The 14,500-nt window shown below is 43.3% G+C and overlaps 1 protein-coding gene across 2 annotated transcripts in view; it reads right to left on the bottom strand.

Moving 5' to 3' along the window:
* Nucleotides 1-10,945: 10,945 nt before the first annotated feature.
* otpa (orthopedia homeobox a) overlaps nt 10,946-14,500 on the bottom strand; it is a gene marked incomplete at both ends in the record, with an annotated part of 4,611 nt that continues 1,056 nt past the window's right edge. For both annotated transcript variants that reach the window (XM_083929488.1, XM_083929489.1), the window contains one exon: nt 10,946-11,464. In XM_083929488.1, the coding sequence (XP_083785614.1) occupies nt 10,946-11,464 (519 nt within the window). The remainder of the gene's footprint in view (nt 11,465-14,500) is intronic.

The raw sequence follows: 14,500 nt of genomic DNA, 5'->3' as shown, positions 1-14,500 counted from the left end.
CACAAGAGGAGAAGTCAGGAAGTCCCCAAAATGATGAGGATTCATCCTCTGGGCACAGTGTAACAGTATAAAAAAGTCATTATAAGGGTGCAGATGAGAGAAAGGATACACAGAGTTTACAATAATAATAAAAAAACAAACAGGTGAGCACAGACAGGGAGGTAAGGCAGAGACTCAGGGAAGAAGTGGGAGGGAAAAGTAAGCGGCTCCTGATTGCGGCGGCCTCGGCCCGGTGTACACGAGGTGTCAAATATGACCAATGGCAGAAATCAGCCAAGAAGTGAAGTCATGATGCGATGGCCACCAAAACACTCCCAGCACTAAAGACCAGAGCCGAACACAAAGTCCGCCCGCTCCCTCCTCCTCCTCCACTGCAGTGCCCGATCTCACCCCCCTATCTCCGCCCTGTAAGGAAAACAAATGGTGATGATGATGGAAAAGGAATTAAGCTGTGATTTAACAATGGGCCAACAACAGTATTCGATAACGGGCTCCCCCTCCCTCGCTGCACGGAGGGGTCTTGTAGAGGAAAGAGTCTCATTCTTGACCAACACACCTCGCTGTCCCTCTTCATCAGGCTTTCACTGTGTTCTGCTTTACGTAGCGAGGCCTCTGCCTGACACGGGATCTGCGCTCAGGCCTCAGCACGCAGCGGAGCACCTCCGTGAGTCCACAGCACAGGATTTTATTCCACAAAAATCTTCAAAAACAGGTCGCAAACATGACCTTTCTGTTGTTTTTTCAAGTCTAAAAAGGAATATTAAATGACTTAAACAGCTGGGGACAATTTGGGGACTATTTTCAGTCACGGATTAATACGCATTTAATGTATTATGGTGGAGGTACACCAAGTACAGTAACAAGCATAAATATATTGCTCTGTTGCTGTGTGCAGGTTGCGTTCTAAGGAATTACATAGCTCACCACGGGAGCGTACCTATGTTCCCCGCGTTGTATGTGACCCAGAAGCATCGAACCCTTTTAAGACAAAGGTGCGATGCCCCCCACTTGTCACAAAAAGGCTCCTGTGTTCCCCGGTCTGTTGTTTTTCCACAAATAGTGACGAATTCCCCGGAAAACAGGCTTATGAAGACCCTAACCAATGATGTTTTAATGCTAATTTAGTAGTCTAACCTATTTGCCCTAACACTACCCTCTAACCCTGACCATTACCGCAACCCCTTACTCTAGAATATATATATATATGCAAAGGTAACATAGGGCCCTTTTGGGGGAAAAGTGTCCAGTGTTGCGAGCGGGGAACATATGACCCGGGGAACATAGGGATGACTCCACTTACCACTACGCTTTACCATGAGAAATGTGATCCAAAAATACTACAACAGACGTTACTCTGTGTTTACATTTTACGGTACATACACTGTTACATGTAGCTAGCTACATGCTAATGTCGGGGTCATCCCTATGTTTTCCCCGGGTCCTATGTTGATGATTTAAACAGCATTTTGTTTGGGCTGGAGGTTACGGTCAGGGTTGGGCTGAGGGGCAGGGTTAGGGGGTAGTGTTAGGGTCCACTATGGAATACAGCACTGATTGGGTAATATTGGGTAATATGACCTGGGGAGCATAGGACCTGGGGAGCATAGGACCTGGGGAACAAAGGACCTGGGGAACAAAGGACCTGGGGAACAAAGGACCTGGGGAGCATAGGACCTGGGGAACATAGGACCTGGGGAGCATAGGACCTGGGGAGCATGGGACCTGGGGAACATAGGACCAGGGGAGCATAGGACCTGGGGAGCATGGGACCTGGGGAACATGGGACCTGGGGAGCATGGGACCTGGGGAACATAGGACCTGGGGAGCATAGGACCTGGGGAGCATAGGACCTGGGGAGCATAGGACCTGGGGAGCATAGGACCTGGGGAACATAGGACCTGGAGAACATAGGACCTGGGGAGCATAGGACCAGGGGAGCATAGGACCTGGGGAACATAGGACCTGGGGAGCATGGGACCTGGGGAGCATAGGACCTGGGGAACATAGGACCTGGGGAGCATAGGACCAGGGGAGCATAGGACCTGGGGAGCATAGGACCTGGGGAGCATATGACCTGGGGAGCATAGGACCTGGGGAGCATAGGACCTGGGGAGCATAGGACCTGGGGAACAAAGGACCTGGGGAACAAAGGACCTGGGGAACATAGGACCTGGGGAGCATAGGACCTGGGGAACATAGGACCTGGGGAACATAGGACCTGGGGAACACAGGTACGCTCCCCTAATGTCAAGGAAAGCTGCATCTTGGTTTCCGCTGTTGTTAATTTCTCCCCATTTTCAGATCACATTCCTGCCGGCACATATCCGGTTGTGTGGTTTGTGGTTACAATGCCTTCATTGGTGTTTTTTGACAGTAGAAAGTGCTGCTACAAAAGTATTTCATCCCACCGCTAACCTGGTAACACGTCGCTACATGCTAACATCAGGGAGAGCTGTAATCTCGGTGACTGGTGTTTTTCATTTCTCCCGAATTTTGGATCACGTTTTTACGTTTACTGGTGATCACTTATGGTCAAAGTGACACTATACTACATTATAGTCAGTCTAACTGACTGCTGCGTGGCTGTTGAAGCCTTAGTGTCAACACCGTGTTGACGTTGACACCTTTAGCGGGTATCAGATAGCATCTACCTGCAGTTACCCGGAAAGTCCAACCAATATATGTTTCTCACTTGTCGCCTTTAATGGCGTTAATATTTACCCATGCAATTAGACTTTTTCATATATCATTTGCAGGTTTTGAAACATCTCTCTTCTGTTTGCCTCCGCCCTGATACACTGGAGGTGGATTGATTTTCCTTTCTTTCTTTTATGTGGTGCGTTAAAAAAATGAAAAACGACATTTAAAATATCAACAGCAACATATCTTTTACAAAATCATAGTCGTATCACTGTCGGCTGTTTTCTTAATTTCTTTATTTGACAATAGTTTCAATAAAAACTGTTTTTAAATGATCTTGTAAACGTGTACGGTGACACTTGCACCACAAGACCTAAATAAAATAAAATGCATGTGTATTTATATATATATATATATATATATGTGGCACATATATAATGCAGAGGCTGATGCTCTGAAGATGACCAGGGAGGATGCCTGAGTGTATTCAAGCTTGTCACTTTGATTTGTCACATGAGTTTGACTGTAATTGCTGTGTTTCAGTCATCATAGGTTAATTATCAGCCCTGACCTGTTACACACACACAAACGGACGCACGCTTCGCACATGTGGAGGGAAGGATCGTGTCAGTAAAGCGCTTAAAAGTCAAAGAACGCGCGGCAGCACTTCTCTTTTACTCCGTATCGTCTTCCTCTCCCCGTCCGTCTCTCCGCCCCTCCTTCTTTATATAATTCCCTCCCCTCCCTCATGACCCGCTAATGTTCTGTTCATTTTCTCTTATGAACGGATAATGGGCAAAAATCAAATCTCTTCATTTGCATGTAATACAATTAAGACCTTTTCAAACAATGACAAATGGAGGGAGCAGCGAGGTGTCAGTCAGCCTCGTCGGCGGGAGAGCGAAGACGGCGTCGGCGTCGGCGAAACCTCTCCGTTTTAACGAAAATTAATAAAACCTTCAGATGGGGTTTTCTCTCGCCGCCATCTGGCATAACAATCACCGAGACACCCCTAGACTCCGCCTGTCAAGTAACATTAAAGTTCTCATGAATTCGGATGATTCGGATTCATAACACGGACGTGAACTCCACCCAAAAAAACCCACGATCAATAAACGAGGAGCTCTTTTCCAAAACGCCATAAATCCATTTTAATCGTTTTCAGGTTGTTCCATTTTTTACCCAGACCCACACATTTGGTTAATATTCAGTTTATCTGGCATCAAAATGGTTTATTGGCTCAGTCTGAACATGTTGAACGGACGGACGACACAAAAAACTCTCCCGCTTCAGAGCGCCGCCATGTTGGATCGCATAGAACGCTCCCTGGATTCTGATTGGTCGAGAGTTTTCATCAAGTTTATAATCATTTTTTCACTTTTTTGTGGTGTTTTCGTCTGTTTTTAGTCACTTTTTCACTTTTTTGTTGTGTTTTCGTCTGTTTTTAATCGTTTATGTGTTTTTTCATCTGTTATTAGTCATTTTTTTCACTTTTTGTGGTATTTTGCATCCGTTAATAGTAATTTTGTCACATTTTTGTGGCGTTTTTCATTTGTTTTTAGTCGTTTTTGTGTTTTTTCATCTGTTTTTAGTCATTTTTCTCACTTTTTGTGGTATTTTGCATCCGTTTATAGTAATTTTGTCACATTTTTGTGGTGTTTTTCATTTGTTTTTAGTCTTTTTTTTCACTTTCACTCAGTCTGAACGTGTTGAACGGACGGACGACACAAAAAACTCTCCCGCTTCAGAGCGCCGCCATGTTGGATCGCATAGAACGCTCACTGAATTCTGATTGGTCGAGAGGACGTATCGCATTTAGGTAGGTAAGTAGGTTTTGGCGCTGGTCACGGTTTGGAAAGGAACTGCATCTTGGGACCATTTTAAACAAGGAAATATAGAGATTTGGCAGAAACATTGATGAAGCAGTGAAATGGTTCTGTAAACAGCAAAGTGGCTCACACTCATTTTTAAAAATTTGGCTTTTATCTTGTTTTGGAAAAGAGCTCTTCATATGTTTCTTTTCCTCTTATTTCTCTTTTTCTCATTCGCCAATTTACAGATAGTATTGGAAACGTAATCTTTGGAAAACAGGTTCAGATCATGTCACCGTAAAAACTGATTTTTAAAGGATACGATCACTTGTTTATTAAAGGTCTGTCTCCAAACAAAGCTGCCGTGCCCGTGTGTACATAAAAACTGTTTATGGATCCTTCATTTGCCCCTTTAGCTGCTCTCCAAACGGGCCCTGATGAGATCCCTTTATGCTAAGCTAAACACATATTATATGAGGCGGTATGGCCCAACTATACCTCCTATTGCCTTAGTAGGCCGTTACCACTTATTTTAATGTTACTTAACCATGTAGTTTTATTATGTTAGCCTAACCACATTGCTCTGTTCATTTGCTCTTTACTGTATATTTGTTCTGTCACATTTTGTGTTTCTCAAAATGTCAAACAATTATTGTTATTTTATTTAAATAAGCGCAAAAACGTGACGCTTTGCCGGTAATTGTGTTGATTTCAAACACAGCCGGATGCATATTCATACGCATACATCCACATCATCTCATTCAGATATTCTGTAACATAAACACAATAACCATATGCACACACACTAACACACGTGCACACTTATACATGCATATGAACACACACACACACACACACACACACACACACACACACACACACACACGGGGAAATTAATGAGCTCTCATTCATAATCCAGGAGAGAGAGAGAGCCATATTCACCCTTGGATGGTTTATTGACTGATTTCATTTATTTGTGTGGAATAAATAGGAGGTAAACATTGGCTCGCTCCCACATTTTCCGCGACACACTCGCTGCACAGCATTCTGGGAGAAATGATCCCACCAGCAGCAGGGTCACTGATTGGCTACCTCGTCAGCGTGTGACAAATTACCCAATGAGAAATAGGTTACCCATTTCCACAAACTAATTAACCCGGGTGATAGTGAAACAAATTATTACATTTATGTAATATTATTTCACATCTGTTGCTGGAGTGCAGAAATCTTTATCCACGCGCCTGCACACCGCGGATCACTTCTTTTTTTGTGGTTATAATCCAGACGTCATGGCAGCCGTGCACACACTGAATGACTGTATTCTGTGTAACATAGGGATTATGTGTCCATGATTACTATATTGTTTTAACCTATAAAGCCTGAAAAATAGTCAGAAAATTCTAATTTTTTGGGACTAAAATGTTTATTATACCCTCAAACTAAATCTCAATTTTGTTTTTGCCACATTATTGTGTTTATGACATATTTTTTCTATCATATTTGATACATGGGGTTGTTTTGGCAACTTTTTGTTCACAACTTATGTTAATTTTAGATACAAAAACAGATTTTTCCCCACAACATTTTGACAATATTGAACATTTCAGGTCGTTTTTCTCCCGGCACACCTGTCATCTGTGCCTTCCTCAACACATGCAATGAAATCGACTGATTGATATTTATTTTTCTCCACATAAAATGTAACTTAAGAGGGCATTTCAGCCATTAATTAGAATAATACAGTCCTCAAAATAGTCTGTGTATTGTAATAGATTCTTTTACAAAATTATGACATGAGTGTTGAGGGATAAATCACCTTATATACCTACAGTATCAAATTGGATACACTTATTTTAACACAGTTTAACTCTAATATAAATAATGAACTATTAAAAAATGATGCATTGTTTCAATACAGAAGTTATTTATCATGAAAAATGAGTAAGAAAAATGTTTTTATTCTTACTGTAAGTTCTTGAAAAAGAGTAAATGTCTCCTGAAAAAGGTGTGTGGCTGATCCGATGACGGCAGCCATTTTGAAAAGGTAAAAAAAAAGCCCCTCCAATGACGGCGTAGGAATGATAATCCACTAGGGGGCAGAGTGCAGGTATGAAGTCGTATACAACAGGTTTTTAAGGAAAGTTAATGATAATGTTGATAAAACAGAGCTCTCAGAAACTATTCATTCATTCATTCATTCATTCATTCATTCATCTTCAACGCTTATTCCGGGGTCGGGGTCGTTGGGGGGCTGGAGCTGATCCCAGCTGACATCGGGCGTGAGGCGGGGTCCACCCTGGACAGGACGCCAGTCTATCACAGGACACATAGAGACGAACAGAGACAACCATTCACACCTACGGGTGATTTAGAGTCATCAATGAACCGAACACCTGCACGTCTTTGGACTGTGGGAGGAAACCGGAGAACCCGGAGAAAACCCACACAGACACGGGGACAACATGCAAACTCCACACACAAGGGCCCAGGCCAGGATCCGAACCAGGAACCCTCTCGCTGTGAGGCGACAGTGCTAACCACTACACCTAGCGTAGCAAATATCGTACAAATGGTTTTATAGATTTAAGGGATTTAACTTTATTTCTGCACTTTGAATAGAAATAGAAAATTAGTCAAAAGCTGATGTTTGGTTTTTGAGGCAGTTACAGGTTAAGAAGCACTTAAAGCAGTGGTTTCCAACATGAGGGTCGAGACCCATTCCAGGGTCAGAAGATAAATCTGAAGGGTCGCAAGATGGCCGACAGACACAAAGACTAATATAACGTATTTTTGCTGCATGACTTGTTTGAAATTTGTTGCGAAATACATAAAAAAATCTACAGATTAAACAGTCATAGTAGGGAACATGACTGATATGGAAACATGACAGGGTTGAAAGGTCGGGAATAGAGCGATGATGAGTTTCTGTCCCGACTTGAGCCCGAACCACGACACAGTTTGCGCCCCGGGTGCAACTAAACCCCGAACCTCCACTGCTTTTTTTAATAAGACAGCGGTCACACACAGAGGTGTACGTACATTATGACAAGACTGGCAACAGACCGGCCTGTCGGCATAAAAAAGAGAACGCTTTAAGTAGGAATTTAACTCATATATCTTCGCATCATTGTGCATTTTACTCTTTACTGATTTACGACCCAATACAAATGAGTCCGCGACCCATTTTGGGGCACCGACCCTCACTTTGGGAAAGACTGCTTTAGACACATCTGACTCAAGTGACATCACTACACAGAAGCACTCACACACCAACACAGTCTCAGACAGACACAGTCTCAACGCCAGACTTCTGCCGAGCTGACAGACTGAAATGCAAGAAAATGACAAACGGACGAAACAAAACAATGAAGCGCAAATAATAAGAAAATGGGATAATGCGGTTTGACGGACTAATGGATGATTACGAAATGACAGTTTTGCAACCGTCAACCACTTAAGCCCGTCTTGACTTTATTCAAATAAAAAAAACGAGGAGAGAGACTTTAATTTGGAGCACAGGTGTGGAGGCGTATGTGTGTGTGTGTGTGTGTGTGTGTGTGTGTGTGTGTGTGTGTGTGTAGTGTGTGGGGGTGGAGGGGGGGTTCAATTCCCTCCGCACCTCATGGATCCAGCCTGAAAAAGAAAAACTCAGCGAGGGGAATTGACTAAAAGGATGCTGAGGGACAAAGATATCTGCATCTGCAGCATAAGTTCATGTTATTATAGTACAAACAAAGACTGTTTGACACTGTTTTAATCTTCATATATACAAATATATATATATATTTATTTATATTTGTATGTGGCTGCACTAGAAAGCAGCTGTAAGACATTTAAAGCTTGTGTAATTCTCCTGTTTGCCTTGACATTGAGCAGGTTTGGGATTATTATTTTGTGTTTTCGGCCTAAAACATAATAAAATGAGGAAGGCTCCACCTCCGGGTCCTCTGCTAATTTGTCAGTTTGGTGCTTACCGAGATTGAGTTTGACACCTCTGATCTTCCCTAAATTATTAACTGGGAATTGGGCGTTTTTGTTTGGAGATGCTCCTTGATGACCGCATACATATATTTTACACTCCGCTTGCTACAAGAGATTTTAGTCCACTTAAAGAAAAGAAATGCATGATTGGATGATGATTGGTTTCTTAGTTCTGTGTGGATGAGAGGTGGAGATGTCCTTTACGAGGCCACGTACAGGAACTGCAAACCTGCGTGACACCGTTTTTAAGCAAACCAGAGATTAAACGTGTGCGTAAAAACACTCCATTACGAGTTAAAGTCACGCATTCAGGTATTAGAAGTGAAAGAACATGAGTTTTATCATCAAAATTTACTTTAAATATATTTAAAAAAGCCCTTTCGGGGTGCTGCATATGCACCGTTATTATATTATTGTAAAAATACTCCATTACAAGTTAAAGTCATGCAGCAAAGTCTCAGAAGTGGAAGAACATAAGAATAAGCAGCTAAATTTACTTTAAATATTTTTTAAAAAGCCTGTTCGGGGTGCTGCATATGCACCTTTTATTATATTATTGGGTTATCATGGTGGATGCATTGACATGTAAGCAGCATCCATGAATGTAATCTTTAAAAATGCACCTTTCTATATTCATTCATTCATTCATTCATTCATTCATCTTCAACCTCTTGTCCCTAATGGGATCGCAGGGAGGGAGGAGCCCATCCCAGCTGACATCGGGCGTGAGGCGGGGTCCACCCTGGACAGGACGCCAGTCTATCACAGGACACATAGAGACGAACAGAGACAGACAACCATTCACACCTACGGGTGATTTAGAGTCATCAATGAACCGAACACCTGCACGTCTTTGGACTGTGGGAGGAAACCGGAGAACCCGGAGAAAACCCACGCAGACACGGGGAGAACACGCAAACTCCACACAGAAGGGCCCCAGCCGGGATGCGAACCTGCAACCTTCTCGCTGTGAGGCGACAGCGCTAATTTAAATCTGCAAAATAGAAACTGTCAGATTAATAGCGGAGCATAAAGGTGCATCATGTCCTTCTGAAATGTAGGGAAGTATTAAGTAACATTAAATATGGTAATTAATACTTCCACCAAGACCAGTTTGCAGCAGAAACACCACTGTATTTGGTTTAATGCTCTTTATTATGAGCTTTTAAATGGATTCCCTGTACATGAGGTCACTCCTCCGACACGTGAGGTCACACTTTAAACCCAAATAGATGAATTGTTCCTTTATGGGTTGGTTATTTGTGAACTTTAAAAGTGGAAGCACCAGTTTGGATTACCCTTAAAAAGTGGGGCAGTAGCTCAGTCCATAGGTGACTTGGTTGCTTGTTCAAGTCCCTGTATGGACCATGAATGGAGCGTGGACTGGTGGCTGGAGAGGTGCCTCTTCATCTCCTGGGCACTGCCGAGGTGCTGTTGAGCAAGGCACCGAACCCCCATTGCGGAATGAGTAAAGGAATTCTTCTTCTTCTTCTAAAGGCTGAAAAGAGCGCACGACAAGCGGACGTTTGGAGGAGGTGACCCGGGACGCGTGCGCGCCTTCACACCGCTTCAAGAAAGGAGGAGGTTTGATTCAGGATGTGACGTAATTGAAAATGATTTTTATTGGAACATTTACATTGAATTGATATAAACATGTCCATGAAACAAAACAAAAAACGGTCCAAACATTTAAGAAAGTCGTCATTTTGAGAATAAGCACAGACATGGAAACGTAAGTTTATCACAAAGCGACCAAATGGGAACAAGAGTGCTTCCGCTACACAAAACATCCTATATAACAGATTATAGTTAAGTCAGTTTCCATGTCTTCATTTATAGTGTTTCTTCTTCTTCTTCTTTTCTTTTTTTTGTTGTTTTTGCCTTGGACAGCACATGCACTCAAGTCCTCTTCCCTTGTGTCCAGGTTCAAATCCCTCTCCTCCTCCTTCTTCTTCTTCTTCTTCAGGTGAATCTCTCGTGTTCTCATTTAAACCCTCCAGGTGTCTTGGGTCCCCCTCAAGAGATGCGCGCTGTGCAGCAGGTGGGACGGGGGGGTCCATAACCTTGGTTGTGGATTTTAAAGTATCCACAGAATTTCTCTTCCCAAAGCCAGTCAGTCAGTCACCAAGCAAATGTCACTTAAACGTCCTGCGACAACAAAAGGCGAGGGCTGCGTGTGCCAAAGGAAAAAATAAATACAGAACAAATAAGTTAATTTAAATAGACAAATAAATAGTTGCCATAGGCTACATGCGAAATCATAAATTATAGCGTGAAACAGAACCAGTCCCGTGTTTGAGAACAGGTCAGCAGGCCGGGTAAATAGCTTCAGTGCTCCCTCTTGTTTGGAAAAAATAAATAAAATGCAAGGTGTGCTCTGCGATTTCTTATTTGAACAAGAATCCTGGTTGTATTTCTCCCGGTGCACCGTTGTTGGATGAGTTGAGATGGATAAGAAGTAAATGCAGAAGATCTCTGTGTGCGTAAAAGAAAAAGCTCCGGACGGTGGCCCTCTAGGTGAAACTCATGGATACTGTGTGCTCCAGCGCTTTGCGGCGCAGCGAGGCGATGCTTGTCCCTCTCCAGACCTCACTGTCCGGGGAACTACACAGCTGAGGCGAGTGGGTCACGTTGGTGGGGCCCGACAGGGACGCGGGCACCATCCCGGGGAAAGTGGGCTGGTAGAGGTGGGACTGAAGCCCGGAGCCGTTTGACATGTTGGATAGACCCATGGAGTTGGGCGGCGGCCCGGCCCCGAGGCTACACTGAGACAGGGACTGCGCCATGGCCTGCTGGCGGCCCAGGGCCGGCGGTAGCTGCAGTTGAGACACGCCGGGCATCCCCGCCGTGGCCCAGCGGGTGTCGTTGGCGTGGAAGGAGCAGAGGCTGTCGCCCATGGCCGCTGCTGCAGCCGCGGCGGACGGGAACTGAGACAGACCGTGGTGCGTCGGCAGGAGAGTCCCCGGAGCCCGGAAGACATTGGTGGTCTTCTTGCGCTTCTTCCACTTGGCGCGTCGGTTCTGAAACCAGACCTGCGGACAGAGGGAGGCGAGTTAGGAGGAGCGGCTGTAATGGCTGCCACCGGGCCACGTTTATCAGAGCTGTGAGCGCGCGTACAGAGGTTCTGACACCAGGCTGCGATCATCACGTTGATGTGAGGCCAGAAATACACTGATTTATGTTTTTCATGGTGTTCACAATGCGCCATCCGTTTGCACCGTTCAGATTTATGCGTAAACGTCTCCAAACAATCACAATAAATGCGTAAACACGTGCGTAAAAATGTGTTTGGATTATTATATCTTAATATTTAAATCTGAAACATATCAAAGAAACGTTCAGCCTCAAATGAGCATTACATCTCAACACGCTGGAGTGAATTTTTGTTTTTTTTATGCAAAATAGCGGCAACATTTTAGAAATTAGGGAACTACTTTTATTATTTTTTCTCAGTAAAAAAGAAGAATTCCTTTATTTGTCCCGCAATGAGGAAATTCGATTTTTCACTCTAATATTATTCATCATGTTACACACACACACAGGCCCGAAATACACACATGCACAGGACAGGACCTATATACATGCAATTAATGGAGAGATGTCAGAGCGAGGGGGCTGCCAGTGATCGGCGCCCCGAGCAGTTGGGGGTTCGGTGTCTTGCTCAACAGCACCTCGACAGTGCCCAGGAGATGAACTGGCACCTCTCCAGCCACCAGTCCACGCTCCATATAATGTCCACGCAGGGACTCGAACCGGCGACCCTCCAGTTCCTACTGCCACTCAAAATGGATTTAAATGAACTGTTTAGATGCATTTTTGACCCTTGCCCTGGGAGAAGAGAAATTAGACTTTTAGGATTAAAAGAAAGGATAATTAAATAAATATATTACGCGTAATTATCTCGACTTTGTTGTTATTTTTATTATTTTTATTCTGGTGTAAAAGTTTAGACTTCTAATAATACAAATGTTTGTTTTTTTTCTCAGCTCTTGGAGGGGGGGGGGGGCACTGAAACGCACGCACTCCCATAATAAAGATAATGTTATCGCAGTGACAAACAGACTTTATTCCGGGAGTCCTTGGGCTTCTGTGGGTTTGCTTGTAAGCGCGGATGATTAATGTGGAGATTTGCTTGAGAAAGTGGAGGCGCAGTAATAAGAACGGGACAATCTCACTCTCTTCTCCTCCCTCCCTCTCTCCTCCCTCCTTCCCTCCCTCCCTCCGCCGCGTAGCCAGCCGTGAAATCCCGCCTGAAATGCATTACACTTCAAAGGAAAGAAAATGCAATTTCTCATTCCCTTTAAAAAAAAAAAAAGGAGACAGAGTGCACTCTCAGCGCGTCCGGCATGAAGACGTAGAGAGCCGCGGTGACAGGCTGATCCTGGACCTGCTGCTTCACTCCAGCACGTACAGCACATGAGCGTCATTTCACTAATTCCTAATTTATGGAAATAGTGTATCCGCCCCGTGCAATAATAATAATCATCATTATTATAGGGGCATTATTTCACCCGTGAGCGCCTCCAGTGCGTGTGCCGTGGCTCGGGTTAATAAGGCGGCGGCGGCGCCGTGGGTCCTAATGTGGCGGATGTTTTATGGAGTCACCGAGAGATTCCGTCAGCGTGGATACCCGGTGAATTTAAGTGGAGCTCTCACTGTGGATGCCTGGCTGTTAAAAGGTTTGATGTGGGTTTTATCTGAGGGCGGTTAAAGAGTGTAATAAAGCCGCAATCATCATTCGGTCCCCTGCAGCTTAATTACAGCAGATGAGAGTCAGAAGTGTGCGCCAGGTCTGAGGGAGGGAGGCGCGACTTAGAGGTTAAACAGAACAACACCGGTCTGCAAGAGGCTGCAGCGACACGTTTAGTTTTAATGTTATAAACACTCTGTTAGGAGCTTTTACTGGGCCTTATATTATTATTATTATTATTAATAATACTATAATTATTGTTATTATTATTGTTATTATTATTATTCCCAAATCTGGTGAAGTGACGCGAAAGTGTCTAAAGCATTTCTGATTTTTCTTTTTGTGTCCTGAGATATTTGGCAGACGTGTGTGTGTGCGTGTGTGCGTGTGTGTGTGTGTGTTTGTGTGTGTGTGTGTGTGTGTGTGTGTGTGTGTGTGTGTGTGTGTGTGTGTGTGTGTGTGTGTGTGTGTGAGTGTGCGTGTGTGTGTGTGTGTAGCAAGTTTGTAATCCAAAGGGTCGCCGGTTTGAAACTCCAGACAAAGTCACTGCACCTCAGCAAGGCACTCATCAACCAGCCCAACACACACACACTGGGATGCGTGTGTGTGTGTGTGTGTGTGTGTGTGTGTGTGTGTGTGTGTGTGTGTGTGTGTGTGTGTGTTGTAGGTTTACTTTTCTGTTGGCTAAATTATTATAGCATTTATTTAAAATGTAAAATATTTAAAAAGTCTCTCTGTTATGAGTTTTTTTTATATTTAAAATATAGCCAATAAAATAAATTTCGAAATAAAAAGACTATAATAAAATGTATATTATGTATTTGTGTGTTTCCTGTATATTATTATTTCAGTGTAACCAAAAGCTCGAAGGCGATAAATTAAAACCTTTAAGTTTCAGTTTTTTGTTGTTTAAATAAGCATAAAATGTAATTTTAACCTATTTTAAAATATGATAAAATAAAAATACTTTCAGTTTCTGGAGTAATAAAATCTAAACGCCGGCAGCTGAAACAAGAACATTTAATTCTACATCCATAAAAAGAATTAATCTCAGTTTGATTGAAGCGTTTTCCTCAGATTATTCTTTAATAATGACCGAAAATGATGGAGGCTGCGTTTCCTCAGTGCGCAGTTATTTGGATTAAATGCTCAATAAGATGATTTTTTATTAATTACATAAAGAATAAAAAGTCTGCTGTTAGGAAGCGTTTCATTTGTACATTTATTACAATAATATTATCAGAAGCAGGTTTTTATTTTGGTCTTCATTCTTGATATTAGAGATTTTTTTTAAGATTCCTACGCGGTTGTAATCCGCCCTCACACACGGACTATTTGATGCCTTTCCTCCCAGAACCCGTGAAACAGGAGCCGCTGC

The sequence above is a fragment of the Echiichthys vipera genome (assembly GCF_963691815.1).
Source record: "Echiichthys vipera genome assembly, chromosome: 16".
NCBI classification, from domain to species: domain Eukaryota; kingdom Metazoa; phylum Chordata; class Actinopteri; order Perciformes; family Trachinidae; genus Echiichthys; species Echiichthys vipera.
The sequence above is the reverse complement of the archived record's forward strand: the minus strand, read 5'-3'. Positions and strand labels throughout refer to the sequence as shown.